The 27,974-nt window shown below is 52.2% G+C and overlaps 1 protein-coding gene across 5 annotated transcripts in view; it reads left to right on the plus strand.

Annotated features, from left to right (window-relative positions):
* The first annotated feature begins 210 nt into the window (after positions 1–210).
* Positions 211–27,974, plus strand: part of LOC143826967 (SUN domain-containing protein 1-like) — a 32,498-nt gene continuing 4,734 nt past the window's right edge. Inside the window, exons 1-13 of one of the 5 annotated variants that reach the window (XM_077316032.1) lie at positions 211–4,933; positions 8,816–8,912; positions 11,268–11,429; positions 12,569–12,762; positions 14,720–14,746; positions 16,900–17,022; positions 18,502–18,585; positions 19,407–19,517; positions 24,618–24,711; positions 25,032–25,090; positions 25,756–25,901; positions 26,297–26,521; positions 27,184–27,261. In XM_077316032.1, the coding sequence (XP_077172147.1) occupies positions 8,836–8,912; positions 11,268–11,429; positions 12,569–12,762; positions 14,720–14,746; positions 16,900–17,022; positions 18,502–18,585; positions 19,407–19,517; positions 24,618–24,711; positions 25,032–25,090; positions 25,756–25,901; positions 26,297–26,521; positions 27,184–27,261 (1,380 nt within the window). In that variant the 5' untranslated portion in view covers positions 211–4,933; positions 8,816–8,835. Of the gene's footprint in view, positions 4,934–4,982; positions 8,913–11,267; positions 11,430–12,568; positions 12,763–14,719; positions 14,747–16,899; positions 17,023–18,501; positions 18,586–19,406; positions 19,518–24,617; positions 24,712–25,031; positions 25,091–25,755; positions 25,902–26,296; positions 26,522–27,183; positions 27,262–27,974 lie in introns of those variants that run through there. The other 4 variants (XM_077316029.1, XM_077316030.1, XM_077316031.1 and 1 more) reach the window with 4 other exon arrangements.

Raw genomic sequence — 27,974 nt, forward strand, 5'->3', positions numbered from 1 at the left:
GCAGCTCGCCCTTCCCTCGGGGCTCCAGGCGGGTAGCCCCAAGCAGGCATGCAAGCAGCCTTGGCAAGCCTGGGCGTCAAGTTCAGCCTGGGAGGAAGAAATTTGGGCTCCAGGGGCAACCTCCAGGCTGCCTGGGCTTCCTGCAGGGAGTGAGCTTCCCTGTGCAGGGGCACTCCTCCTGAGATGGAGATGGCCAGCGCAGCGGTAAACGGAAAGCCTGGGCGTGAAGTTCAGCCTGGGAGGAAGAAATTTGGGCTCCAGGGGCAACCTCCAGGCTGCCTGGGCTTCCTGCGAGGAGGCGTGAGCTTCCCTGTGCAGGGGCACTCCTCCTGAGATGGAGATGGCCAGCAGGACGGTGAAGCAGTGGTAAAAGGAGTCGATGGCGCCGTGAGAATCGCCAGCAAGAAATGGGCAGTGTGATAATGGGGTTGAGCCCGGTCCAGAGTCTTTGCTATGAGAGTGTCGGTCCTTTGGTTTGGGAAATATAGAGGAGGGGATAAAAACAGGAAGATTGGTGACTTGGGGGCTGATGCATTCCCGGTTGTTGAGCGGAGCGATTGCAGGGGAGCTGTTGCAAGCCCCGTCTGTCTCTGCTTGAGCGAGAAACCATGTCGACTTAGGTTCTCCTGTCTGATTCTCTGCCTAACCAGAGAATTGCATTCTAATATTCCTTTCTAAATTACAGGACAGACCTATTATTCACAGTAAAATGAAGAGGGGGTTGTGAGGAATGCAGATGTAAGAGCTGGATGTGGTGTGATGAGAAACCAATCTTCCTGTTGAGTCCTGGGTTTTTCCGTTGTGTTGAGCGTTGCAATAGTTTGCCACTCAGCAGTTTCCTTTTCCAGTTGGAAGGGGAGCATGGGAAGAAGCCTTTGATGATGATGTTGGGTTGTGTTGTTTGGTTGTGTTGTTTGGGTATATGTGACAGCAAAGTGGGCGTCTGGGTTTGTTGCAAGCTCTGGGACCAGTGCCCATGTTCAAATTAGATTGTTTTTGGCCTTAAAGGGGCTGACTCAAACTTTGTTTGGCTGCTGCAGACAACACGGCTACCCGCCTGAATCTTCTTAACTATAAAATATAATACAATCCAAAGCTAAATACCACTTAACTGGGTATTCAAAAAGAGGGATATTCAAAAAGGGATTTGTCATCAAGATCACTTGTTTGTAGCAATAACAGAACAGAGATTGCATCCAGTGGCACCTTTAAGACCGAGAGATTTAAATTCTGGGTAAAAGCTTTCATGGGCATGCGCACCTCGTCTTGTCATGATCATCAAATGGAGGGGGAGAAAGCATATGCTGCCTTTGTACCTCGCTCTTTCCAGCCTTGTAGGTTTGCTGGGAGCATAAAACAGTGGGGAAAGAACCTTTGAGCCTCAGCAGCTCTCAGCCTCCTGCTTACCTTGCAGGATTGCTGTGTGAATCAAATGGTAGAGAGAGAAACATGCCACCTACTGGCTCCCTTTGAGCTGCGTTGCTCTCTTTTAGCTGTGTCTACCTTGCAGGGTTGCTTGGAACATAACACAAGAGGGGGAGGAGAATTGTAAGCTTTACTTGTAAGGCTGGGCATGCTCCCTCAAGCTTGGAGGAAGAGTGGCTGCAGAAATATGGTCAATTAATAAATGTGTAGCTTTGCTCTAGCCTAGCTTCCCCCTTTTTATTGTCACTACAGCCCCACAAAGACAGATTAGACTGAGAGATAGATTCCCTACTGAGGGCTGGTCCAACTAGTGATTAGTATGTTGGACCAGGGTTCAAACCCCTGCTCTGATCTGGAAGCCTGCTGGGTGACTGTGGACTTGTCCCAGACCTGCAGATGAACCCACCTTATTAGGCTGTTGTTGGGGGATAGACTGGAATTAGGGACAGTGCTGCTTTTGGGTCTCAATTAGGGAGTAAAGTGGGGCATAAATGCAAAAGAAGCACAGAGGTTTAGGGCCGAGAGGAACTGCCTGGCAGATGAAACATGCATGCACACAAAAGCTGAAACCCCGAATGAAAGTTTGCCGTCCTTTGAGGAGCCCCTGGACTCCAACTTCCTGCTGTTGCTTGGCTTGCTCCCCACCTGAATCCGTTTTCTTACCTGCCCGCTTCTCGGCCGAAGCACGCCCCCTTCCAAATTGCTGTGTGAGATCGTAACCGGAAGCTGAGCAGTGTGTATAGCGTGGATTGTGTCCCGCCATTCAGGGAGTGTGAATAGAGTGTATCAACGGCCAGTAAAAACATCAGAAAAGCACCCCGTAGCCTCCTGGCTGGATGTGCTCCCCTTTCAGCCTGGGAGTGAATAGGCGCTTCAGAAAGCATTATTTACAGAGGCGTCTCCTTGCCCTTGTTGCCTCTTGTGGCGCAGAGTGGTAAGGCAGCCGCCTGAAAGCTTTGCTCATGAGGTTGGGAGTTCGATCCCAGCAGCCGGCTCAAGGTTGACTCAGCCTTCCATCCTTCCGAGGTGGGTAAAATGAGTACCCAGCTTGCTGCTGGGGGGTAAACGGTCATGACTGGGGAAGGCACTGGCAAACCACCCCGTATTGAGTCTGCCATGAAAACGCTAGAGGGCGTCACCCCAAGGGTCAGACATGACTCGGTGCTTGCACAGGGGATACCTTTACCTTTACCTTTACTCCTTGCCCAGGAATGTGTCACAGGCAGCCCCATAAGGATAATCCAAGCTCATCAGGATTTAATGAAGCTGTAGTTGGAACAGAGGCAGCTGCTGGTGCCGGCTGCCTCCTTGGCTGATGAATGCCCCGGCCACAAAGGAGCGACAAACAGCTCTCTGTGCCCACTCGGCTTCTGCCTTCTTGCGCCACAGGGGCCTGGGGTTTGCAATTGGCAGCTGGTCAACAAAGACCCATGCCCTTCAACTGGGCAGAAGTGCCTCTTGAATAAAGAGCCCCTTCTGGTAAAAACTGGCACCGTGGCCCAATGTTAACCTGGTGATGCAGGTGATTTCTTCTTTTAAGTCAAGAAGAATGGGTTTACAGGTTGTACAAGGAGCCTATGGTAACGTTTCCAATGCAGAATTCTGTGGTTGGCATCGTAACGCAGTTTGCAACAGTGGGGAGAAACCTGTAAGGATGAGTCAATGCGGTGTATTCCGGTCCCTTGTGCCAGTGGACATGCAGCTCCGAAATGGGTATCTTGCGTGGCCTCTGGAATTTGTGCTCCAGCACAGAGCTGTGAGCCATGTTGCAGATTGGGCCAAATAAATTATTGGTGCCTATAAAGAAGTGGGAAATGCAGAGCTGAGAAGGCTGTGAGGTGCCTTCAGGAACAAACAGAGCTCACCTGAGAAGGTTTTGACCATGCAGCTGTGGAGCTAGAGGGCAGCAATGTTGCATTACTGTCCCAGTGAGACAAGATTGGCCAATTTATTATGCTCCTCTCTCAGACTTGCCTCTGAACCTCAGTTAAGGCTCAAAGGAGAGCAAAGTCAACATTTAGACTCAAAGAGCTGCCTAAGAACCCGCTTCAGAAGCTGAAAAATATTTATAATTGTATGTATTAGATACCACCGGTTGACATGAAACAGGAATGATGCAAGTAACAATGACAGTAACATAGTAACAGACTTCTAGAATGGTGGGCTATTGTGCTAGAGCTCCGATTCCAGAGGCCGCGCATGATGCCCATTTTGGAATTGCATGTTCGCTGGCGCAAGGGACCGCATTGACTCATCCTTGCAGATCGAATTCTTTCCCCACTCGCAGTTCTCACTCTGATCCCCCAGCCTTCCCGTTACGGCCGCTCCCGGGCAGGTAGAGCTGCTCACGTGTGACTCGGAGGTCTGTCTTGCCACGGGCTCTGTTCCCGGCTCAGTGTGCATTTACCAGACAGCCCACAACAGAGGTTTGGTGGAGACTGTCGTTTGCGTTGCTGGGCAGGCAGCCTCCCAAGCAGCTGTCAAACTAGGCACGGATCCTGCTGCAGCTAGCAAATAGGGGGAAGGAGGAACGGCTTGCCAGAGCCCTACTGGCCTGTGGTGCCCATAAGATAAAACCTGGGACCAGGTGGGGTGGAGGAACTGGGCTTGCCAGGTGCCTGGCGCTCCAAGAATGTGAGCAAGGAGGGGCACCTGAGTCACCTATCAAAGGCCAGTTCCCACTTGCCGAGCGAACGGGTTTGATATTAAATTCGGGAGTCTTAAGTGGTGTTAAAAGGCTCCGCAGTACATTTGCATGGTCCGAGTTCTTCCGAGCTGTCGTTATTTCGCGTTCGGTGGGCAGCCTGCCTTGCTTGCCTTAGTTTTAAAAAACGAAGGCCACAGGGCTTGGGCAGAGCTGCAGGTCAAGGGTCTGGGAAGTGGAAGGGGGCAAGTGTGCATGAAGGAAAGCAGAGGGAAGCCCTGCCAATTCTTCCACTCCTTTACTTTTTCGGAAGGCGAGGCTTGCAGCTTGCCATGCTGCAGCGCCAAATGTAGCTCATCCTTACCGGAAAAGCTAATGAATAAGTTGAGAGTCCCAGTGCCATGGAAACCTGTAGCTATAAATAAAACCTTGGGAAGAAGGAGTGGGGTGTGTGTGTGTGTGTGTGGAGGAAGGTCTCAGCATGCTGTGCCTGTGTGGAGGGAAGGGGTTAAAAGTTGTGGGCTGGCGGAAGGAGCCGTGTCCAATAAATTCAAACTCTGCCTCTGAGTGACAATGGGAGCTTTGAGAGGCTGGATTACATTCGCCTGATCCTTCTGGCTTTGTTGAGGCCGGGAAGCCTTTTTGGGATTCCGCAGTGTGGGAGCAGGGGGAATGCGCTGTCAACTCTCAAACTTCTCCTGAATCGTCAGCCGGCGATCCCTGCCAGTCCTTAGGAGCGTGGTGCTGAAACGGAGGAGGGGGGCCTGCCACCCTTCTGTGCACGGCCAGCAGTGGGAGCTTTGGAAGAGATCCATCTTTGAAGGCGGACCCTCTGCTGCTGTTTGCTGATCTGCGGTGCATAAGGTCGGATGCTTTTTACCTGAACCGGTTTTGTGACCTGCAGTAAAGCCGGGGCATTGATTCTTGCTTCCCCCCCCCCTTTCTCTTCCCTTTAGAGAATCTTAGTTCGGAGAGTGTTTTTTGCAAACGGAGGGGGCTGATCCAAATTGTGCACACAGCAGGCTTGCTTCGAATTGCAAGCCTGTAGAGTGAAACAGGTCTTTCTGATCTGGAGCCTGCCTCGTAATGCTCAACTCCAGGGACGCAATTAACTGCGTTGTCCCTAGCTTTTTGTGCCGTGTTAAATGCAGGTTGAATTAGAAATGTTTAAATGCTTAGACAGCCCCCCCTGACCCCCGTAGCCGAGCCCTGTTATAATTAAAGTGTGTTCCGGATGCTATTTATATGTCAAAAAGCACGATTATTGTGTTTTGTATCTTGCTGTTGCAGAAGGTAATTATCGGCACGCTGCGGTGTGACTTATGTCCTACATTTTGTGTTTGCGTTGTTTTCTCCAAGCTCTTTGCTTATCGGCCTGTTCCAATGGGGACGTGTCGGACACTGCTGACGTTAGATACCCCTTACGAACTGACCCCAGTTGCACATTTTTGCAGGTACAAACTACTCAGCGGCTTTTAAAAAAATTAGCCTGGCTAACAAGACAGCTCTCGAAGCGGCCGTGAAGTTTTTTTAAAGTTAGCACACATTGGCCGTTCTGTCACTTGGATTTAGTTCAAGGAGGGGTGTGAGGGCAGAAATTACCCTGAAAAGTCATTTGGACAAGTAGGCCTTTAAAAAGCCACTTGGCAGTGTGGTTTTCTCAGGGCTGGGTTAGAGATAATTGTAATCCTAATTTGGAGGCTGGTTTTTTAAAACTCTGTCCTCCCTTCCGTGTCGCAGCATTCCTACACAGGGCGTTTCAGCTATGCCACTCTGAAAAGAATCTTGATTTTTTGTCACAGTCCAGAAGTTCCCCCCTCCCCACATGCCCCTTTACTTTCCCTTTAATCAAAAGTGAAAGTAAATTTGGGCTTTATCCTTTGGAGCGTATTCTTGGCCGCTGGCGCGGATGAGTGATTTCCCATTCTTTACGACAACCTGTGAACAGAGGGACACAAACGAAAAGGATGTCCATGGTTCTGAATTCATGTCAACTGTGGCCGGAAATGGGAGCATGACAAATTGGAGCTTTGCCACTTGGGCCTTGATAGGGGGGTGGGAGGATAACGTCATTCTGACCACTTCCACCTCAACACCCCCTCCCAGGAAATAAGAGGAAGGAAAAACAGAACTTGACCTTGGCACACGAGTTTTGGACAGTTTTCCACCCACGGGACGGCTGGTGATCGCCATGCAGGCATGAGCAATATGGAAAGGAAGTGTTTGTCCTGGGATTTTTCTCTTTAAAAAACACACACAGCTTTTTAGTCTCACTTGAATGGAAGGATAAGCAACTTTGAGACTCCTTCAGAAAGTCCAAAGCGGGGTATTAAAAAACCCAGCGCTTCCTCCCTAGATTTCCAACTGCAAGACTAGCTGGGCCGCTGCTAAAGACGCCTCCCCACTTTCTTGAGCCCACGAGCACTTCGGGAATTTGGAAACCAAGTGAATTGCTTGAATCCATTGGCCCCCATTTTGAGAGCTTGCAGGAAGAGAGAAGCCACGGGGCTTATTGAAGGCCTGCCTGTCCATAAAATCTTGTACTGGAGGTATTAGGTTGGATTCTATTTAAGTATTTCCGGTCACAGAGATCTTTCCCCTTAGTTTAATTCTATGCGTAGCAGGTGTGATTTCTCCTTTTAACTTAGCCCTCTCTTTGGCTTTTTGGGGTTTGACCCTCGGCAGCCCCAGGAAACGGCAGCTTCGAATTGCCTTCAGAACCTCTGAGTTTTCCACGCTTCCTTGATCATGCGTCCCCAAGAATTTGCCCTTTTCACAACAGGCACCGGTAAAATTAGCTCCCGGTGGGAGTTTTCGAGCCTGTTGTTCATTGCTTGACTGCGGCGGGGCCAGAATTGTCTTCAGAGGCAACAAATATATATATTTAGATTTCCATTGTTGGAATCTTGCCCGATGCACAACTGGGAGGCGAAAACTGCTCCTCTCCGGCTTGGGCAAAAGAGCGATGTGCCCAGTTGCAGCTTGTGTGTGTGCCTATTAAAGAACCTTTCCCTGGCAGGCTAGTGTTTCATGTGTGGGGGATCCGAGGGGTGATGACAGCTGTGGGGCAGCCAGATCAGAATTAGAGCTGTCAAGGCAACGTTGACGGCTGGGTCATGAGCGTCTCTTCGTCTGGGGGAAGAAACTGCGGGCCAATCCTGGCTTCTCCTTCAGCTGTACCCTGCAAAGGATTGTGCACATTGATAGCACTCTATAAATGAATAACGCTGCGGTGTTTCTGGAGATCTGTGGAAGTCGGTCTGCTGATTGGACTCAGAATTAATCCTTCCTGACTGCCAAATTGGTGACCCTTTTGGTGGTCCATCTTTTGACTTTGGAAATTTTTAAACAGAGGCTGGAGAGCCGTCTGACGGAGAGGCTGATTCTGTGAAGGCTCAAGGGGGTGGCAGGTGACAGTGGATGAGCGAGAGGGTTGTGAGTGTCCTGCACAGTGCAGGGGGTTGGACTAGATGACCCAGGAGGGACCTTCCAACTCTGATTTTATGATTCTATGATTGTGGAGGAGCCTCTTGGTCTGAGGAAAAGGGCTTGCACTCGAAAGCTCACGCCTTGAATAAATCTTTGTTGCTCTTAAAGGTGCTACCGGATCTGATTTTAAGAGTTCCTGCATATTTCTGCAGGACTGAGAAAAGCTAGAGTTGGATTTTTCTAAGCACATTATTTGTGGAAGGGTTGTGCAAGTCCAGTTCAAAAGGGCCTGCCTTTCGTCCACAGGCATGATGCTTTGAAGTGAGCTCTCTGCCCTGCCCATTCTCTCTGCCCATGAACCCAGGTGTTTTGGGGCGTTCCCCTACGTCAGCATCCTCTCTGTTTTTCTGCAGGCAATTGCCTAAGTATTTCACTCCGGGACCTGGGCTTTGCACTCGAGGGAGATTTACACGCTCTTTATGTACTCAGAGTGCCCTTAGCTTGCAGAACTGCCTCCTGTTTACCCAGGTCACATCGAGGAAGCTGCATTTCCCAATTAGCACCCTATGAGAAGGCTGGCCGGGTGGATGTTCCTTGTCCTCGCCATTGGGCCTTTCTGCTTTCCTTTGCACAGGGGTTGCACCCTTTCCCCTGCGAGGTGCTAACACTTTGCAATGACGGATGAGTCATGGTGCTTTTGGGATTGTCTTCTGGGGTGTGGACCGAAGGATCTCTTGCAGGCGATTGGGCGGCACCAATCCCACGGAAGGGGAACTGTTGCTTCGAAAACACATCCCGAGCCAAGCGCCCTCCCTTCCTCTCACACAAAGAGTCGCTCCAAAAAAACAAACACACAACTTGTCCTAACAAAAAAACCGCATCGCTTTTGAGGTGTCCGAGTTTGTGGCTGTCTTCTTGACACGCACAAGCATTTAAAAGCTCCGGATTCTGCTCCAGCGAACGGCTGGAGAGATTTGCTTGCGGGGATGGCGCGCTTTTTATAGTTTTTCGGCGCAGCGCCGTCTAACAGCAAAACATGCCGAATCGCTTGTAAAATACGGCAGGGCTTGGTCTTCTTAATAACGTTCCAGGGAACTGGGTGAATAGCAGACGCTGGATGCCGGAAGGCTCCCCGAAAGTCCTCTGCCGGAGGAAAGCTTTTGGTTTGTGAGACTCTTGATAAGGTGTATCTAATGGCAGCAGATACCGTCCCACCGAAGCTGCCGCTGCAGCGGACCCCCGGCCAGGCCAAAGCAAGCAAAGAGCTGTGGAGCATTTCCCGGATTGTCACCGTGCCTTATTTTCCCCTTCTTGCAGTATGGTTTGAGACGGTGAACATGGATTTTTCACACCTCCACACGTACGCTCCTCCCCAGTATGTGCCTGACAACACTGGCTATACTTACTCGCTCAGGTGAGCCTGTTTGTACCTGGCTGAGAGCTTGCCCGCGCTTGTTTGTGCCTTTGTGGTAGCTTTCCTGGCGAGTTGGGAAGCCAAGCAGGGGACTTTGGGCTGGCTTAATGTTTTTGGTCCGTTGCTTCCTGCATCTGCTTAAAGCCGGCAGGTGCTAAGCCAGGAAGGCAGGTGATTAAGACTGTGACTCATTAATCATCCTTCGCTGTAAATAAGACATTTCGGGGCCACGCCCAGATATGAATGTGTCAGGCTCTCTAGGGTGGGGGCACATGTGTAATTTCGCTAATCTTCCACGCTCTGCGGCATTGTGAGGAACGCTTGGTCATTTTTGTACCATTGCATACCTGTCTGCATACTATTTCGGCCTTCTTGTTGACTTCTGTGAGGGTGCAGTTGTTCTCGCAGTGTTTTGTTGGTCTCTGCAGGCAGTTCCTGGGGGGGAGAGATCTGCAACTGGGAACCATCCCCTCCCTCTTGCCCGGGGCATGTCATAGAGCGGAAAGTCCACGCTTCCAAACAGTGTGCATGCACAGAAATCGATGAATGGGCCCTGTAGATTGATTGTGGGTACCTGGAGTGTGGTGCCTTCTCCTCTTGTGCCTCCTTAGCGTCATCTTATGGCTTAAGCGCTTGAAAAGCATCCGCAGCTTCTCTGGACGGCTGGGGCTGGGTTGAAGAGGGAGGGGATTTGATTTGGAAGCTGCGGACGTCAGGCCCCGAGTGATTTTCACGGCGTCATATGATTGTGGCACTGTGAAGGCTGGAATGGGTGGAGCGCCAGTTCCCTGACAGTCTTCCCCAGGGCCCTGAGTCACCAGTCGGCCTGCCCTCGAGGAAACGGCCCCTCCTGCTTTTCATGAAGCCATCAGGAATGGACGGGCTTGCCCAGGCCTTGAACACATGTCACGAGGCAGCATGGCCCTCAGGCAAGCCCGGCAGGGAAGCTTTACCAAATTGGAAGAGGCCTGGTTGTTTTAGGCTCTTGATGTGCTGGACGTGGCTTAGGGAAAAGGTGTGCAGGTGGGCAGGCTGGTAAAAAATGGGCAGGCTTGTAAAGTTCTGAATGTCTTTGGCCTCTGAAGTGCGAGACCAAACTTTAATGCTGAACCAAGATCTCTTTGTAAGGCACCGAGGAGGGCTGGAGCTGCAAGGCCTCGTTCTGGCAGTGCCCATGCCATTCCCCTCTCTGGGTGTGCAGCCCTGGGATGTGATGCTGTGCCAAGCCGAAGGCAAATGCCCGGCGTCAGCTGTCCTTAGTGCCTGGCACTTGATTTGAATAGGCTGCTTGTCGGTATTACTGACGTATGGGAGGGGGTAAACAGCTGAACGATGGCAACTGTCAACCGTACATAAGGGAAGGCAGTATCCAAATAAATTATTGATGTCTGTGTCTCAAAAGGCAAGTAGTCTTGGCTTGGCTGGTGAAGAAGTCATTCCCGTAGAGCAGGGGTGGCCAGATGGTGACTCTCTATCCCCATGAGCACTTGCTGGCAGGGGCTTATGGGAATTGTAGTTTATGGACATCTGGACAGCCACGGTCTTGGCCATGCCTGCCAGGGTGCCCTGGTTGCTTCGCCCAGCTGACTGGGGCTGGAATTCAGCCTGCTCTGGGTGTGGGAGTGGTCCAATGGGAGGGACCATGAGTCTGTTTGCTAGAGCTTTTCAGACTCTTGGTGGAGGCTCAAAGGTCTGAATAGTTGCATCCATGTAGAAAGCTAGCATGTAAGGGAAGCTTGGGGCTCGTAAACTACGTTTCCAGAAGCTCTAAGCTTTGAAGCGTTTATTTGCGGCCTTTCGAGAGAGCTCCCAAGGAGGAATTGTTGTTATGTGCGAAGTCGTGTCCGACCCATCGCGACCCCATGGACAATGATCCTCCAGGCCTTCCTGTCCTCCACCATTCCCCGGAGTCCATTTAAGTTTGCACCCAAGGAGGAATACGAGCCATTAAATCTTGAAACGCAAAGTCCCACAGCTGTAAAATGTAATATTTTTACACATCCTGCAGACTAATTTGCTCTTGCGCAGAAGCGCAAATGATTAAAACGGATCTTTGCAGCAGTCCATGTCACAAACTTCGAGTTTCTCCCCTCGGAGGCGATGCTTGCCTCGGGCTGTCTGGAGCTCATTTCGGTGCTCGGGGCTCCCCCGGCAGCCGCTGAGTGACCTGGGAGAAGGGGGCTTGTGGGAGGGAAGTGTCCCTGCAGAGAGAAAGGACACGTGTGCAGGTCCAAGAGTGTGAAGCTGGGAAAGGTTACAGCCTGTGCCTTGAATGCGATTCCGAAGCCGAAAGGCGACCAGCTGCGTTCCTTCCCCGCCACACAAAATTTCCTTCCCTTTCTGTTCCAATTCTAGCTACTCCTCAGCTGCTCTGGATTTTGAGACGATCTACAATCTAGATCCGATTTTTGACTCTCCAAAGATGTCGCGCCGTAGCTTGCGCTTATCTGCTGCCGCGTACGGCTCACCGGAGGGTGGCTCGTATGCCAGGAAGATGCCGGAACCACAGTTGCCTAGGTATGTGCGCCTTCGGAGAGCCCCTTCATGGACATCCCCCACTGACCCGGTCCCAAGCCGTGCCAAGCCCATCCTAAGTTTCTCTCTGTGTTTTTGCATGTTGCGTGGAAAGAGGTCATGGTTTGAAAACTGTAGGAAAAGTATTTTCAGGCCCGAGAGAGAGACAGAGAGAGAGACAGAGAGAGAGGGCTCCTCTACCAGTCAAGGGCAGTTCACCCCAGCCGAGAAATACTTGCTGTTGCCCTTGGGGAAATGTTTAGACAGGCTTAACTCTCCCCATGAAGCCGGTGAAGCCCAAAATAACTGCCCTTTGGAGGGCTCTTGTCCTGATTTTCACGGGCTGTTTTCAAGTAAATCCAAATAAATTGGGCCGTTTAAACCTGGAGGGTTAGCATCTGCGGACCACCCTTCCCTTGAAAATTATAGTGCAGTGAGCCCTTCCGTTGTTTTGGGTCCTCTCCCAACAGCGGTGTAGAAAACAACCGTACGCCTTCCGGAGGGCATAATGTTTCACGTCAGTCGTTCACATCGGGCACAGGATTTGGAGAGGCTCGGAAGCGGCGAGAGATGCTTTGGGTGGGTGGGAGGGGGGGAAGGGGTCATATTCCCCACCGGGGGGGATCCTGAGGGCGAGTGATCCCCATCCATGCTTACTCCTGACATGAGAGCAGGGACTTCAGAGCAGGGACTTTGTACAATAAGAAACTGGTCAGCTGCCAGCTGGCCATATTCCCTTTTCTTCTGTGGGTACCTTCCTGGGTGCAGCCCATTACTTCTCCATGCATGCGCCACGCATTGATGACGCTTAAACCGCAGCCCGGCCCGTGGACAGAAAACCTGCTCCCTTTCTGTCACTGTCGCTAACTCTGAGCCGGCCCCCGCTGCCTCTACACCCTCCCCCGAATTTGAAATGAGTATCCGAGTTGGCCTGAAGGAGCACAATAAAATCAGAGTCCAGTAGCAGCTTTAAGACCAACCAAGATTTATTCCAGGCGGGAGCTTTCGAGTCTGAGGAAGGGTGCTTGCCCTCGAAAGCTCACGCCCTGAATAAATCCTTGCTGGCCTTCAAGGTGCCACCGGATGTCAGCGAATAAATCACACTCACTCCCTGCCTTTCCCCTTTGGTTTCCTTTCGAAAGAACTACTAGACAACGGAAAAACGTGGTCCAGCCATCGGAACCCTTGAGGCGGAGCCCAAGAAGGAGCAGTGCATCCAGCTCTTCGGTGTCCAGCCAAAGCAGCTTTAGCAGCCGCACCAGTAACACCTCGTATCTGACCGTTGTCTTGGACAAGACTTCGATTCAGGAGCAGACTGCTGTCAAGCACCTCTGGGGTAACGAACATGCTTTTCCTCCCCTGACCGTTCGGGATAGTTCCGCAGCTGCACAAATCTGGGTTTTAGTGGGAGGCGGTGCCATGCCTGATTTGGCAGAGCCCCAGAGCTGCCCTCGTGCCCCTGGGGGGGTCCGGCTGGGATCGAAAGAGCCGCTCGGGGCCCTGCAGTTTTTCAGTTCAATAGCCTCTCTAGTTCACGACGCAGCCGGATCTGGCCCATGCACCGGTTGGCAATCGCCAGGGCAGGAGGGAGGGAGGCCCCCAGACACCGCCCCGCCTTCAGGGGCTCTGCCAAACTGTTAGAGGCGCTCATAATACATGAGATGTGTCACCGGTCCTGCTGCAGAGCTCAAGAAGACTTTGTCGTCCTGCCCGCTTTGCCTTTTGCTGCCAATTGGACAGGTATTATCCAAAAAAGAGAGAGAGGGAGATTAGAGAGATTGTATATCCCAATCCAGTTCGTGGGCACGTGAGACACATGAAGATATGAAATACTAGGGAAATAAAGGCTTTAAAAAACACAGTCAGATGCCCGAGACATTAGAGAAGGGGGAGCAAACAGGCAAAGAAGATGGTTCTAAAGTTGCTAATATCTCCTCTCACAGGGGCAGGTGGGAGGGTGGGGCATGGCTGGAATTTGCTCTCTGGAAAGAGCTTTTGGGGAGGGGGAGCATCTGTAGCGTTCTGGACCCCAAAGGGTGGGGGGGAAGGGGGGAAATGTCTTGTCCTCGCTAAGCGACCATTTCTGGTTCACCTCTCACCATATTATTATTATTATTATTATTATTATTATTATTATTATTATTATTATTATTATTATTATTATTATTATTATTATTACGATTACGATTACGATTACGATTACTATTATTCGATTTATTGCCAGCCACTCCCTTGCGGCTCGTGACGGGTTACAACATCTTAAAACCCCATAAAATCCATTAAAACAACGCTATAGCTTCAACAATATTAGTTAGCTAACTATCATGGCAAGATTGGCTACTTCCCCTTCCTACTACTGTCAGGTGGAGAGGGGATCCAGATGGTACCAGTCTCAATCCCACTCCCAGATCCCGGGGGGCATAGATGTTAGCTTTGGCCTCAACCATAAACCTGGCGGAAGAGCTCCGTCTTGCAGGCCCTGCGGAACGATGGAAGATCCCGCAGGGCCCGCAGCTCTCCCGGGAGCTCATTCCACCAGGCAGGGGCCAGGACCGAAAAGGCCCTGGCCCTGGTCGAGGCCAGGCATGCTTCCCTGGGGCCGGGCTTATTCTTCCACTTATTCTGGGAGAAAGAAACACGGGACCGGCCCCTGCTGCAGGCATAGTTTTTAGCGGCTTAGCGACTTCCTTAGCTGGCTCATGGGACTCTCTTCCCCTCAGGGGGAAGGCAGTCATCCTAGGTTTTCGTTGAGCAGTTCAAGGGGTCACCTCTAACCGAGCAACAGGAATTCAGGGCTCGCCCACTACCTCTAGCCTCTAGCCTCCCCTCAGAAGCTATGTAGGAAAGGGGTTTTGTCCTGTGCATCAACCTTCTCCAAACAGTCCGGCCATTCGCTGCCTTGCTCAGATCTTGTAAACAGAGGGCCGTGGCCGTCTCCTGCTGAGTCTTCCCGTTTTCCTTCAACTTTCCCTAGCGTGGTCGTCTTTTCCAGCGACTCTCCTCTTAAGTAATCCCATTTCAGTCATTTGAGGCCCTAGGGAGCATTTGGGCTTCATTGGTTCTCAAAGCCAAATGCACAGGAGCCGTCAGACTGTCAGAGGCAAGTGATGCCTAACCAGGTAGAAGTTGGTGGCCCCCCAAAAAAGCAACTTCTCCACAGATTCAGAGCTGCCCATGTGCAGTCGACAGCTTCCGACTGTGCTTTCCGCTTGTGCTTCCGCCCTTTCTGGTCACTCAGCCTTCCACCCTTTGTATCTCTTACGAAGTCACATTGCGCATCCCTTTCCTTTTAGGTCTCGACGATGATGGGGATCTGAAAGGTAACTTGGACCCAGTGTGTTCTGTGTGTCTTGTAGCCCCCTCGGTTCCTTGAGCGGGAGGGTAACGTTTCAGACCCTTGCAACCCGACAGAAGGACAGACCACAGGCCAATGGGGACACGGCAGCTGCCCAGAGCCAATCGGCACTGAGCAACGGCTACACCGGGAATGACTCACCGCCTTCTCGGCAGCCCACATGCCGCCCACCAGAATTTACTCCAGGGACCGGAGCCAAAAACACAAGTACGGTAAGTAGAGGACTGTTCTGAGGGGGAAGTCTGAGAAGGAGGAATGGTCTGCAGACTCGCCATTGTTTCGGAAAAGATGTTTGACGGCTGCATGTTTGAAGATTGAATGTTTGAAGGCTGAATGTTTGATGGCTGCATGTTTGACGATTGAATGTTTGAAGGCTGGATCGTCTGTGAGAGATGCTGACCTGAACGTGTGGGGTTGTTTTGGTCCAGGAGCGTAGTCCACAAGGCTGGAGAGCCGAGACTTCCCCGTGTCCCTACGGCATTTTGATCCGTGACCGTCTCCTGCGCTGAAGGGGTTTGTGCGCACTGGCGGAGACAGAAGACCCTCTGCAGAAGCGGCAATTTCAACCTTTTTTTTTTAACCAGCCTTTTCCAACCTTTTGGAGCCCCTGAAATAATTTTTCAGACTTCAGAGAGCCCTGGAAGTGATGTCAGCTGGCCACGCCCCCAGAAGTGACAACACCACCCACGTCCTGAGCCTTCCTTTTGCTCCCTCCCCCCTGCTCTGCCTCGCAGAGGCTGGAAAGAAGAGGAGAAGCTGAGAAGCCAGCCTGGACCCCACCCCCAATACACCACACCACTTGAGGACTCCGGGGGTCCATGGACCCCTGGTTTGGAAGTCCGGCTCTGGACCTTAAAGCGAAGCATGAAGATTAGTTGCTTCTTCCAGATCTAGGTGCTTCGGACCACTTCTGTCACTGATCGCCTGGGGCTGTTCTCAGGCAGACCGCCGACCCTTAATCTGTTCCGAGAATTTTTGCAGCACCAGCTTGCTACATCCACAGGCCACTGAAACAAGGATTGCCTCAGAGTCGCACCAAAGAGAGCTACTAGGAGAAGTTTTTTTTCTCTTTGTAACTTAAGTACATAATGCGGAAGTTGGACCACAAGGAAGGCCGAGCGTCAAAGAATTGAGGATTTTGAACTCTGGTGCTGGAGAAGACTCTTGCGAGTCCCTTGGACTGCAAGGCGAACAAACCGGTTAGTCCTAGAGTATATCAGCCCTGCCTGCTCCTTAGAAGGCCACATCCTGAAGATGAAACTCAAATCCTTTGGCCACCTCAGGAGGAGGAAGGACTCCCTGGAGAAGAGCCTAATGCTGGGAGCGATCGAGGGCAAAAGAAGAAGGGGGCGACAGAGAATGAGGTGGATGGATGGTGCCACTGAAGCAGTAGGTGCAAACTTAAATGGACTCCGGGGAATGGTAGAGGACGGGAAGGCCTGGAGGATCATTGTCCATGGGGTCGCGATGGGTCAAACACGACTACGCAACTAACAACAACAACAACATAATGCAACTGGGCGATTCCAGAGCAGGTCTCGTCCAACGTGATATCCAGCACTTCTGCCACCTTGCCCAGTTCCAGTCCAATTCACTGAAGTTTCTTGTAGTTGATGGCAGACACCGTGAGAGTCATTTGACAAATGAACACTTTTTGGCCTTCCTGGGCCCTCTTCCAAGCCGCTGCATTGCCCACTGGTTTGCCGACGCTCTAAATGGGGTCCGGAACAAAACAAATTGGGAATCCGGCAGAGGCAGGGAGACAGACTCCGGTTCCCCCCTAACGGGATGTGAATGCTGGAGGAAGAGCTTGTTGGCAGGTGCTTGAGCCTTTTCACTAACCTCTAAGGAACGGACACTTTTTCCCTTGCAAAAGTCAGTTCTGCACCTGCTGGACAGTGGAGCAATTCCTCGTGCGGACTACGTAACGGGGCTCTTTTATAGCCAGTGATAAGGACTCTCCCCTGAACCGCGCAAGAGAATGTTTGTTGTTGTTTGGGTGAATGGTGATTCTCGTGTCCAGACTTGGACGACCACGACCGTCGAGGATGAAAATTGACTTCTTTCCTGGAACTCTGGCAGGGAAATGACGTTTGATCCCCGTGCCTTTTTTACTAGGGGGCCTCACTTTCTACACAAGTAAGATTCTGGAAGCGGCCAAGTCCTCCATGACGTCTGTCCCATCCCTTTTAGTGCAGCTCTTTCACGTGGTCTTGCTGCGGCTGGGCTATGAGTTGAAAGGTACTTCTCCTCTTAAGCAGCCACTCTCCCTCCATTGACGCCACACACCACCGCTGAAAGCTACAACCTGTGCCCTTGTGTGTCTGCGTGTGTGCGAGTGCGTGGGTGTGTGTGCACGGTCTCTCCCATCTTCCACTGAGCAGCTTGAGGGGGCCTTCCATTGCGACTTGGCTGGTTCCTTTCTCCCATTCACTTCTCCTCCATGGGCCACCTCTTTTCCCCCCATGGAAGCGCTTGGCATGCAGGAGCGAAGCTGCGGTGTGGGTCTCGTCCTTCCTGCCGTGGAATCCCAGCTTCACCGGGAGACTTCGGCCTTTCTGGCTTTCGCTTTTCATCTTTTCTCTGTTTCCTCCGTGTGCTACATGTGCCAGTGTTCCCTTTGCTTATGCTAGCCATTAAGAGTTCGTTGTAATTGGTTACAGCCTTGTGAATGCAGCTGGGTTGCCTGGGGGAAGAAGGAATGTGCATGTGTGCAAACTGTGCCACATTGCACAGGGGCAATGTATCTAAACTCAGGTGTCATCAGGAGGCCCACCAGTGGGGCCAGAAGCCCTCCCACTGCTGCCCCCCTCCCCAAGCACCAAGAAGGCAGAGCATCACTGCCCCAGACCTAAGAACATAAGAGAAGCCATGTTGCCTCAGGTAAATAGCCCATCCAGTCCAGCATTCTGAGTCACACAGTGGCCAAAACCCAGGGGCCATCAGGAGGTCCACCAGCAAGGACAGAACCCCACACAGACACTCTTTCCCACCCCCAAGCACACCCCAGAAGACAGCACACCACTGCCCTAGACCGATTGTTCCACCTATATAGCTGCTGGTGGACTTCCATTCTCTCTTTGTCTCCAGCAGGCCTCTGCTCCACAAGTAGCTTTTTGTATTGATTCATATCCTTCATAGTCTGCCTTTCTCAAGTGGGCTCAGGCAGATTACGCAGAGCGAGTCAACGAAATGGGAAGCATGCCCTGTATTCATGCTTGCCCTTCCCTTTCGGAGCCTTCTTGCTGGTCCCCATGGCCCGTCGCAAAGAAGAAAAGTCCCTGGGTCTTCCTAGCCTTTGGCTCGCGTAGAATGAAGTGTCAGAAGCGAAGGGGCAGAGCAGACATTAGAGCAGGCACATAATTCAAGAGCGGCCCTCTAGAAACGTAACAGAAAGAGTGGTGCCACTGCCCAAAGGCTTGGGAAGAGGCAGGGCACCCGTGCAGCTCATTAAAAACCTGTTTTCAGGTAAGTCTTCCACACCTGCCTTGCTTTTCGAGCACAACATTGTTCGTTCCACTCTCTGTTGTAGGCCAATGAGCTTTAGATGTGCACATTTCCCGGGGCTTCTGGGCTGCAGTCCATTGCTTCCCCCCCTCACTGTGGTGCTGTGTTCTTTCTCCTTCCCTGAGCTCTGCATAACAAGCGAAAGCAGCTCTCTGGGCTGGGCTTCCCGTCCTTCCCCCGGTGAAAACTTCTTTCTTCCTCCCCTTGCTACAGCTTCTTCCGATCCCTATGGAAGCACGGATGTCCAAGGAACCTTCAAGGAGGACTACCAGCTGGGCACAAATGGAGGGTACTTCTGTAAGTGTAGCTTGCTGGTTTTGGGTCGTTGTCATGGGAGGGGGGTGGACCGGCGTGTTCAGACTTCTGGGCGTTGCCGTGACAGTCTGTGGCTTTCTCGAGGCTGGAGGTGACATCTCGCAGTGGCGCGCGCATGCATCCCACTCCCGTCCTTACTCCTCCTGCCACAGAGAATCGGCCCTTTGCAAATTCAAATAAATTAGTCTGCGCTTGTTATACACCTAGCCCAGTTTCCAGAGAGTGCGATGACCTATAAATCAGTCTGCTGAAGTTTTCGGCTTATCGCACAACACAGGGCCAGTGAGGGCCACAGTGTGTCTTGCCTGTGGTCCAGTCCAGCACAGACTCCATCTCAGCCTTGCCCCACCGCCCCTCTGAGTTGCTGAGTGCTCCCTGGCTTGGTTGACAAGTGGCGAAGCCCCCCTCTCCTCCCACAGTAGGGAGACTGCTTCTGTAGCGCCCCAGTGAGGGGCTTCTTCCAAACTTTTAGCCCTGACCTGGCTCTCGGAAGCTAAGCAGGGCGGACCCTGGCTAATCTTTGTGATGAGAGATCTCCAAGGACTTGGGTGCTGGTTTCTCCAATGGCAAGCATCCCTTGTCTACCAGGCAAGCCTGGGCCCCCTGGCTGCAGTCAATAGATAACTATCCAGACTTTTAGCGGTTTTGTACCCCCGCCGACCTCACATGCTCATGGCCGCCACCTTTCTGAAATGATGCTTGGGCCACCCTTCTCCGGAACGTGCTCACAGTGCGTCTCTATCTGTTGCGGATCCGTGACAATGACTTGTCTTGGAATAAAGGATTGTTACCGTAACCAACAGGTGATGACTGTAAGGGGAAGAAACAGCTTGAGGTGCACACAGCAGCCAACATGCGCTCCTCACGGTCTAAAGGGGTCGCAAGGACCATTTGGCACATCTTTTCGTACACAGGTTGACATGTCCTCTCTCTCTCTCTCTCTCTCTCTCTCTCTCTCTCTCTATCTCTCTCTCTCTCTTGTGTGTGCGTTTTGATTTCTCTGATTTCCTGCACAAACCTCTCCCTCGTTGATCGCTCATATTTCCAGTTTTGCTTCCCAAGCTTCCTTGCAAAGGAGGTCAGGCTGAAATCGTCTCAGGACTTAGCACCTCTGCCCCCCCCCATCATTTGGCATCATTGCACATGGCACGCAAGGGTCCTCCAGGAGAGGCCATGGCTCAGTGGAAGAGCCTCACAGAAGGTTACAAGCAGGGATGCGCGCTTCGGCTCGGTTCGGCCAGCTTGGCGATCACCAAAGCCCAAGGCAGCCAGCAGTGCAGAGAGGAGGGGGGGTGGCGCACCAGATTGGTATCCTGCGTGCCGCTTCAGGCTTCGGCGATCGCCAAGGTGGCCGAACCGAGCCGAAGCGCACACCCCTACTCCCAAGTTCGATCCCCGGTCTCTCCAGTTTGAAAGGATCATAGAGGAGAGGATGCGGAAGACCCCTGGCCAAATCCGTGGAAAACTATGGCCAACATGAGTATCAATCAATCAAACTTTGTTGCAGTCGTTCCGACCAAGTTGTGTGAAGTTAATACACAAAAGAGCAAAAGAATGTGGTCTTTTAATATAACACAATTTGAAACTGACCATAAAACAGAACTTAAAATAATGCTGATCTGAGCAGAGCCTCCCGACCTTGTTGGCCTGACGGTTTGACTCAGCGGGAGGCACCTTCCCTCGTGTTTATGCGTGTTCAGATGACAGCAGCTGATGCAAAATGTAATTCACACAAATAGAGTCTTCCCGGGAAGCGTAGAACCGGCCCCTGCCATGGCAGCAGTAGATCTACATCCACCCCTCCTGTCTTCGGGAAGAGGCCAGAGGATTCTTTGTTGGCAGGGAGAGATGACAGTGGAGTGATGAAGATGCAGATCCGTTGCCAGGCAACGCTCCCCAAGCCATTCGGGACCGGGCTGGCGAGGGCTCTCCGGTGATCTAAACGGGGGAAGCACTTTAGGAATGGGCTGGGCTTGTCGGGGTGTCAAAGCTGCCGCGTTCCTGCATTTCCTGCAGTACAGGCTTTCCCTCAGAGGCATGCGCAGCACAGAGATGAAAAGCTGTGATTTAAGATGCCTCTAGATTCCTTGGCCATTGAGGGGCCCATGGCATCCCTCTCCCCACCTGTGTGATTTTCCAGTTAGGAAAACAAAAAGGCAGAGCATAGGTTGGATGGTCTTGGATGGTTCTCATCAGATCTCCAGCTAAGCTGGGTCGGCCCTTGGTATTGGGACAGGAGGTGGCCAAGGTAGTCCAGGGTGCTACCAGAGGGGACGGACATGCATTGGGGGTTTAGAAATGGGCAAGGATGCTCCCTTGAGGGTTGGGGTCATGCCTACAGCACTCTGCCGTGTATTCACTGGGTAGAAGCAGAGACACACCGTCAGCCGAAGAGGCATAGGCGGAAAGAAGCAGTTTTGAAGCTGGTGAGGGCGAAAACAATATAAGCAGGACAGATTCCAGAGTACAATCTCGTTTTCATATCTTCATGCAAACCCTTAGTATATAAAAATTATAAAATAAAATAATTATAACAATTTTAATATATATATATATATATATATATATATATATATATATATATATATATATATATATATATATATATATATATATATATATAAATTCTACCTTTATCAGTATTACGTTGTGTTTCTTTAAAGCGGATTTCTACAAAGATTGCTATCAAAAATAGTCTTCAGCAATCATCAACATACATATTTCACATCAAAATAGCAAATTATTACAGAACATATACCAAACATCTATCCCTTTGATTTAAGACATATATTCTTGAATCTCCAAATTCTCTTTTATATTTAGTATCTCTCAGAAATGGATCTAAATGGAAGAAAGATGTAAACACTTAACATCAAAACTTCCACGTTGGGTTTACAAATGATCTAAAGCCTTAAGGAAAGCATCCACAAGACTAATCATCCTGTTTTCGGTTTGTTCTGAACTTGACGTGAGCACGAGCCACTTCCGATCTTGCTGAAAGGAGCTTTGGTGAGATTCTACCCCCAAAGTGCCGCTTTTAGGGGCAGGGGGAGAGGAAAGGGGCGCGGATGCAGCCGAACTCCTCCGGAAGCGAAGTCAACCATAAACCCTGAACTCTAGATCTCTCCTCGGGCTCATTTCCCCTCTCCCGCCATCTCCACGATGCTGTCGCTTTGAGGTGGGCCTTAAAGCCCTTCTTGAAATAATTCTGTGGAGGGTCCTTGAGAAACTGACCTCAGATTTCCCGTCCTGGTGCGTCCGAGAAGGGGTGATCGCCGGGAGACGAGACGCTAGTTAGCGGTAGGGTTCCTCCGGCACTTGGCGTGTCCTCTCTGAACCCTTGGAAAAAATCATGTTAACAGACCTCTCCCGACTCCTGAGCCCTGCTGAATTGCGAAGTCCTTTCTCTGTAATATCCCCGCTTCTTCATTTCTTATTACGCCAGTGATCCGTGTGAATGTGCAGGTGCGGGAGAGAGAAAGAGAGCGAGAAATGCTTGTGAAATCCACATCTCGCTGGCTTTGATGGCCAGCCCTGCTGGCCGTGTTCGACGCCCTTCTTCCTTTGTGTCACCCTGGGTTCCTTTATGCTGTACGCCAGTGGTCCCCAACCTTTCCGAGGCTGGGGATCGGCAGGGCATTGGGCCGCGGCTGCACGGACCGGCCGCGCCCACGCATCGGGCTGCGCCCGCACGGGCCGCACATGCGCGATGCGCGGCCTGGCCCTGATTCCCTCTCCCCGCCCTCCCGCAGTAAGAAGCTTCCCGGGCCGCAAGCTTGCGGCCTGGGAAGTTTTTTACTGTGGGGGGGGCGAGGAGAGGGAGCCGTGGCCCGGCGCCATGGCCTTCGCGGCCCACAGGTTGGGGACCACTGCTGTACGCGTTGCAGAGCACGGGGACGGCAGGATGGCTTGCCTCCAAGAAGGTCCTGTCCCTCCTGTGGTTGGCTGTTGTGTCTCCAGGTTACTACTGACTCTGTCTCTGCCTGGTGCCGTTGGGTTTTTCTGCATGCCGTTTCTTGCTTCCGAGGGCAGATTGGCGTCTCCAGCCGCAGGGAGCCCTGGAGGAATATGAACAGGGAGCTCTGAGGATGCCGTTCATTCCCTGCACGGAAAGCACTCCCCGTGAAGGGCCGGTGGGACCCTTTGGCACAGCTGGCCAGGACAGTGGAGGGAAGGGGACAGTCGACTGCCAGGCCAATAGCAGGGGAAATATATATATCTTACCCTCCTTCCACAGAGCTCCTTTTTATGCTCGCTACAGTTGTGAGAAGAGAGAGAACCCGGTAGTTCTGTAAAAATTAACATTTGTGGTAGAGCGCGACCTTTTGTGCGTCACTGCTCACTTCTTCAGATGCAATTGTGAGAGGTGAAGCACGCTCCTGGACCGAGATCACACGGCAGGCATGTCTCCCCAATTCCACTGGGCAGACCACTCCTGTTAAGGGAATCAGATGGTTAGGGGGGATCCTCTGCCTTCCCCTTTCCTCCGGGCCGTCCCCAGCCCTTCCTGTTACTATTCCTCTGCTGGAACAGGAGAGGCACAGCCGCCTTCCTCCCAGTTCTCCTGCGGCAGGCTGATCCTGCCAGTCGGACGGCTCCTGACCGGTTAATCTTGCCTGCCTGGCCCTGCCAAGTCCTAAACGCTTGGCCACTTCCTCAAGAAGAAAGCCAAAAGCGTGAGAACGGGATGCACCACTTTCACCCGGCTCGGAAGTGCTTGTCGCGTGGGAAATGTGTTTCCGTTTGGAGCGACCTTCAGGCTCCCCCCCCTCCCCTGTTCATTAATTTGTGCTTCCTCCTCCTCCTTCTTTTGCTGAATGCTTAAAGTCTTGTGGGGATGTTTCTGCGTGTCAGACTCTCTAATAACACCGCGTACGTTATATAACTAGGCTCCTTCCGGTGTTTGAGGGGCAGGATTGCCTAGTGGCAAAAGCAAGGGGACAGCTCCCGGAGATTGGGAGGACTCCCTCCCCGTAATGCCATGTAAGCTTTGGGCCTCTTACTTTGTTCTCTCTCTGTCTCTCGTCGCTAGGGTTCCCATCAGCGCAATGCGTAACAGTTTGCGTGTGCCCCTTCAGAGCGCGTGATTCGTGTGCTGTTGTCAAATCCCCAGCTGCCGCTTTACTAAATTCCTTGCTGCATGATTTGTGTTTGTAGATTTATCTATCGATTTGCATGCCGCTAATCCGGAACAGCGCAACGTTATTACAACGTTATAGCGCAACATTATTACAAGCTGTTTTTTTTTTTTCATTTGCTCATTTCATTTTGTTTTGAGGCTGCATGTCTGTTGCCATTGGCCAGCATTCCTTCACAGACATGTGTCCTAAGGCGTTGCTTTGTGCTCGATCTGCCCCGTAAGCCAGTGGTTTTCAAACTTTGTTCCCAGAGAAGCTTGCCTTTTCCCTCCAGAGAAAAGCTCCAGAGCAGCAGATGAGCTTTCTTCAAAAACCCAGCCACCATTATGGATTGTTCCCTGCAGCAGTCTTAGCTGTGGCCTAGAGCAGTGGTCCCCAACCTTTCTGAGGGCTGCGCCCGTGGGCCGCGCCCGCGCATCGGGCCGCACCCGCATGGGCGCGGCCAGCCCTGATTCCCTCTCCCCGCCCTCCTGCAGTAAGAAGCTTCCCAGGCCGCAAGCTTGCGGCCTGGGACGTTTTTTACTGCGGGGGGGGGCGGGGAGAGGGAGCCGCGGCCCGGCGCCATGGCCTTCGCGGCCCGGTACCGGGCCGCAGCCCGCAGGTTGGGGACCACTGGCCTAGAGTGCCTTTTGGGAGCATGTGGGAGAAAATGAGGTCCAGCAGTCACGTGGGCATTCTTGAACGGTCCCCGGAATTGTCCGAGCTGCATTGAGTTTCCTTGGCAAGGATGGAGAGGTGGGAAAGTTCCCTTAGGGTCGAAAGTTTGAAAACGACTGTCCGAAGCAACTCTGCTTGAAGTCCCCAGTTGATTCCCTTGTCCGAAGCAACTCCGCTTGAAGTCCCCAGTTGATTCCCTTGTCTCCTTTCTTTTCCCAGGGAAGGCCATTTCTGGCATCATTTGGTGGCTTGGGACCGGCTGGTACCAACTTGTCACTGTGATCTCTTTGCTGAATGTATTTATTCTGACCAGGTTGGTAAACACTTGCTAGCAAGTATTTGATTCCCGCGCTCCGGAAGCCGGCTTGTAGGCCAGCCAGTCAATCACGGAGCACCCTTTAGAGCCCTGGGCTTCGGAAGCGGTCTGGTCCCACTAGCAAGCAGGGAGTCCACCGAGCCGGCTGCAGAGGGCCAGGCTCACTAGTACCTCCGTGGAAGCGTGATACACTTGGGAGGTGGATGGTGGCTGTAATGAGGCGTCTGGATCTCGCAGCGGGCAAACCATCTCCTTCTCCCGAGTAACCTGAGTGCTCTGGCTGGCTTTGGAGTGAAGGCCCTGCCTTTCTTTTCCAGATGCCTTCCAAAGCTGTTCAAGATGGTCTTGTACCTCATTCCTGTGTTCCTGCTGATAGGTAAGAGGAAACGCATCGTCAGCCTGGGCCGAGGGAGCTTCCTGGTTGAGGCGGCCTGTTTTATTCGGGTGAACGGCTGACCCAGGCCTCCTCCACTGCTGCCTGTGTTTACTGCCTCCAGGAAAGGGGCTTGTCTGGGGGGAGGACATCCCGTGAGGCCACTACGATGTGCGATGGGCACTTTTATAGGATTGTGCGTCTGAGCTGCAAATCTGGACTGTCAATCAGCTGTGCCTTTGATCTATACCTGCACGACCTCACATTTCACGGCTCATCCAGTGCTTCCGGCTGGCTCCGGAATTCGATTCCATGCTCAAAAATGGCATTCCTACAACCCCCACGACCTGACTAGTTCTGTTCGGCGCCCTTTGCCGTATCAGAGTCATCGGAAGGTTCCTCCAGTTTGGGGGACAGAGGTATTTTGATCAGCCCTGACCCCGACAAACCCATGTAGCTTCCCCGCAGCCCCGAAATTAAGACGGGAATTCTTAGATCTCATTTCCAAGGGGGCCAGCTGACTGTAACCCTCTTGGACACAGGTTCAGACTCAAGGGGCGACTAGATACAAACAAATGCTATTTGTTGAACTTAAGTTTTTAAAATACAGCTTTGGCCGAGATAATTTCTCCCCTCCCTGTTTTTCTTTTTTAATATTCTTGCTTCAGGTTTATGGTTTTGGGGCTCCGAAGCTTTCCTTTCATTCCTGCCTGTGCTCAATCTGTCAACAATCCTGAACTCTTGCCGCTGGGACTCTTCCGTGAAGTTCCCAGAACCAATTCAGAATTTGCCCAATGCTGCTCGTCTTGCCCAGGTAAGCTGCTTTTTGGGGTGTCCTTGCATAAAGGGGGGGGGGGAGTATTGCTTTCTATACCCCGCTTTTCACTGCCCAAAGGAGTCTCAAAGCATCTTACAATTGCCTCCTCTTCTTTTCCCCACAACAAACACCCTGGGAGGCAGGTGGAGCTGAGAGAGCTCTGCTAAGACTGTTCTGGGAGATCAGCCCTGTCAGGGCTGTGACTAGCCCAAGGTCACCCAGCTGGTTGCATGCGGAGGAGCGGGGAATCAAACCCAGCCCCCCAGGTTAGAAGCTATCGCTCTTAACCACAATGCCATACTGGCTACACAGAGAAGGCCTAGAGCCTACAGTGGCCATCTGGGAGTAACGGGGCTAAATCTGGGCCTTTCTTCCTTTCCCCACTGTCTTAGCCACCCACCGTACCCTTTGACTCAAATCGCATGGCCGATCTAGAGAAGAGAATGGCCCTCCTCACGGAGAAGTTTCAGAATCTCAACGGGGAATACGGCCGGATCCTCCACCGCCTTCAGAACTTTCAGGATCAGCTGAACGACAAAAACGAATTGGTGACAACGCTCCAGAACGTGGTGAACGAACTCCTGCGAGAACCCGTAAATCCCACACCCAGCGTGAAGGTGATTGGGAACTGCTGTTCGTCTCTGGGCAGTGGGCCGTGATCGTATCCTTGGGGAAGGGCCCTCTGTGTGGGCGGAAAGCGGAAAGCATTTCCCTCTTGCCGTGGGGGACTTGGCCAAGGATATTCTTTTGTCATCCGCGATCGAAACGATCCGTTACGGATCCGTTCGGCCAGCAGTGGGAGACGGCACATTAGAGCTGCACTCCTAACTAAAGGGATGGTGCATAGCCCCCCCCCCCAAGCCCAGCCCAGGTTCCTGTCAGGTGGTCTCTTTCTGTGCCCCCAGGACACCTCTCAGTGTCTCCCAAAAAAGCAGCCCCCCACTCTTGGAGCCCGGGCGGGGAGGGGTGTGGAGAGACCCTCCTTCCTCAAGCAACTCTTTTGGTCCCGCCAAATTCTGGCCACAGATGGGTTGTGCTGAAGGGGCAGGAGGTTCTCCTGAGAATGGGTTGGGGGAAACATCTTTGTCTTTTGTTGGGCTTGTCTCCAAACCAAAAGCCTCCTCTGGTCGAGAGAGGCTTCCCTGGGGTAGGGGAAGACTTGGGAGGGGGGGCATTTTAACATCGGTGTTGAAATGCAGAAGATGTCCAGGGAGGGGGGGGTCCACTCCAGCCTCAGGGTCAATGTAACGAAAATTGGCTTTTCCTCTTCCTTTCGAAGCCTGACTTTGAAGGTATTTTGGAGGATCACATGGACCGCATTCTGGCCATGGAGAACGCTCTCAGCCGGCTGACTGATGTAAGTGTGGCTGCGGCCCTCAGCATGCTCCAAAACCAGGGGTCCCTCAGTGAAAAAGGAGCATGACGGCTTTCTTCCCAGTGCCCGCCTGCCTCTTTAAAGCTTGCATTTGGCACACGGTGGCGCATGCAAAGGCATGCGCGCTTTAGGGGACATGATGCTGAGCTCCAAAAGCCAGGCCAGTGCTCTTTTGCTCCCCGGCATGATGCACCCTGGGAATCTTCTACCCAGTGCATGGCTTCTCTGCATGGCACTTACAGGTTCCTTGGAACAGGAGACATCTTGGAGCACTGGGAAGGCTTTTTCCTACTCCTTTGGCCGATTGAGGCAGTCACGTCATAGCGCCGACGGTTCTGCGTTTATGAACCCTTTCTCGGCTAGGAATTTCGCCAGGCGACCTTGGGGGTAACCTGGCCAGCCCCACAGGGCAGAGCCGGTCGCTTGGATGACATGGCCCCATGCTCAGCACCGCCGTTTTCAGGTTTGAAAAGCCCGAGCAGCTTTTCCGTGGCCTAGATCCCAGGTGGAAACATTCCGCTAACACACTGGACGCCAAAGGGAGGTGGATTGTACATAATCTGGGTTTCCTTCTGGCTTAACTGGCAAAGTCGGAAGAGGCCCCAGCGGAAATAAGATCCATTCCCATTGCAAGAGTCTTACTGGGGGACTCCGTATGTCCAGCGGAGAGGTTGCTCTGAATTACCTCCCCCCCC

Source organism: Paroedura picta, chromosome 17, assembly GCF_049243985.1.
Source record: "Paroedura picta isolate Pp20150507F chromosome 17, Ppicta_v3.0, whole genome shotgun sequence".
NCBI classification, from domain to species: Eukaryota; Metazoa; Chordata; class Lepidosauria; order Squamata; family Gekkonidae; genus Paroedura; species Paroedura picta.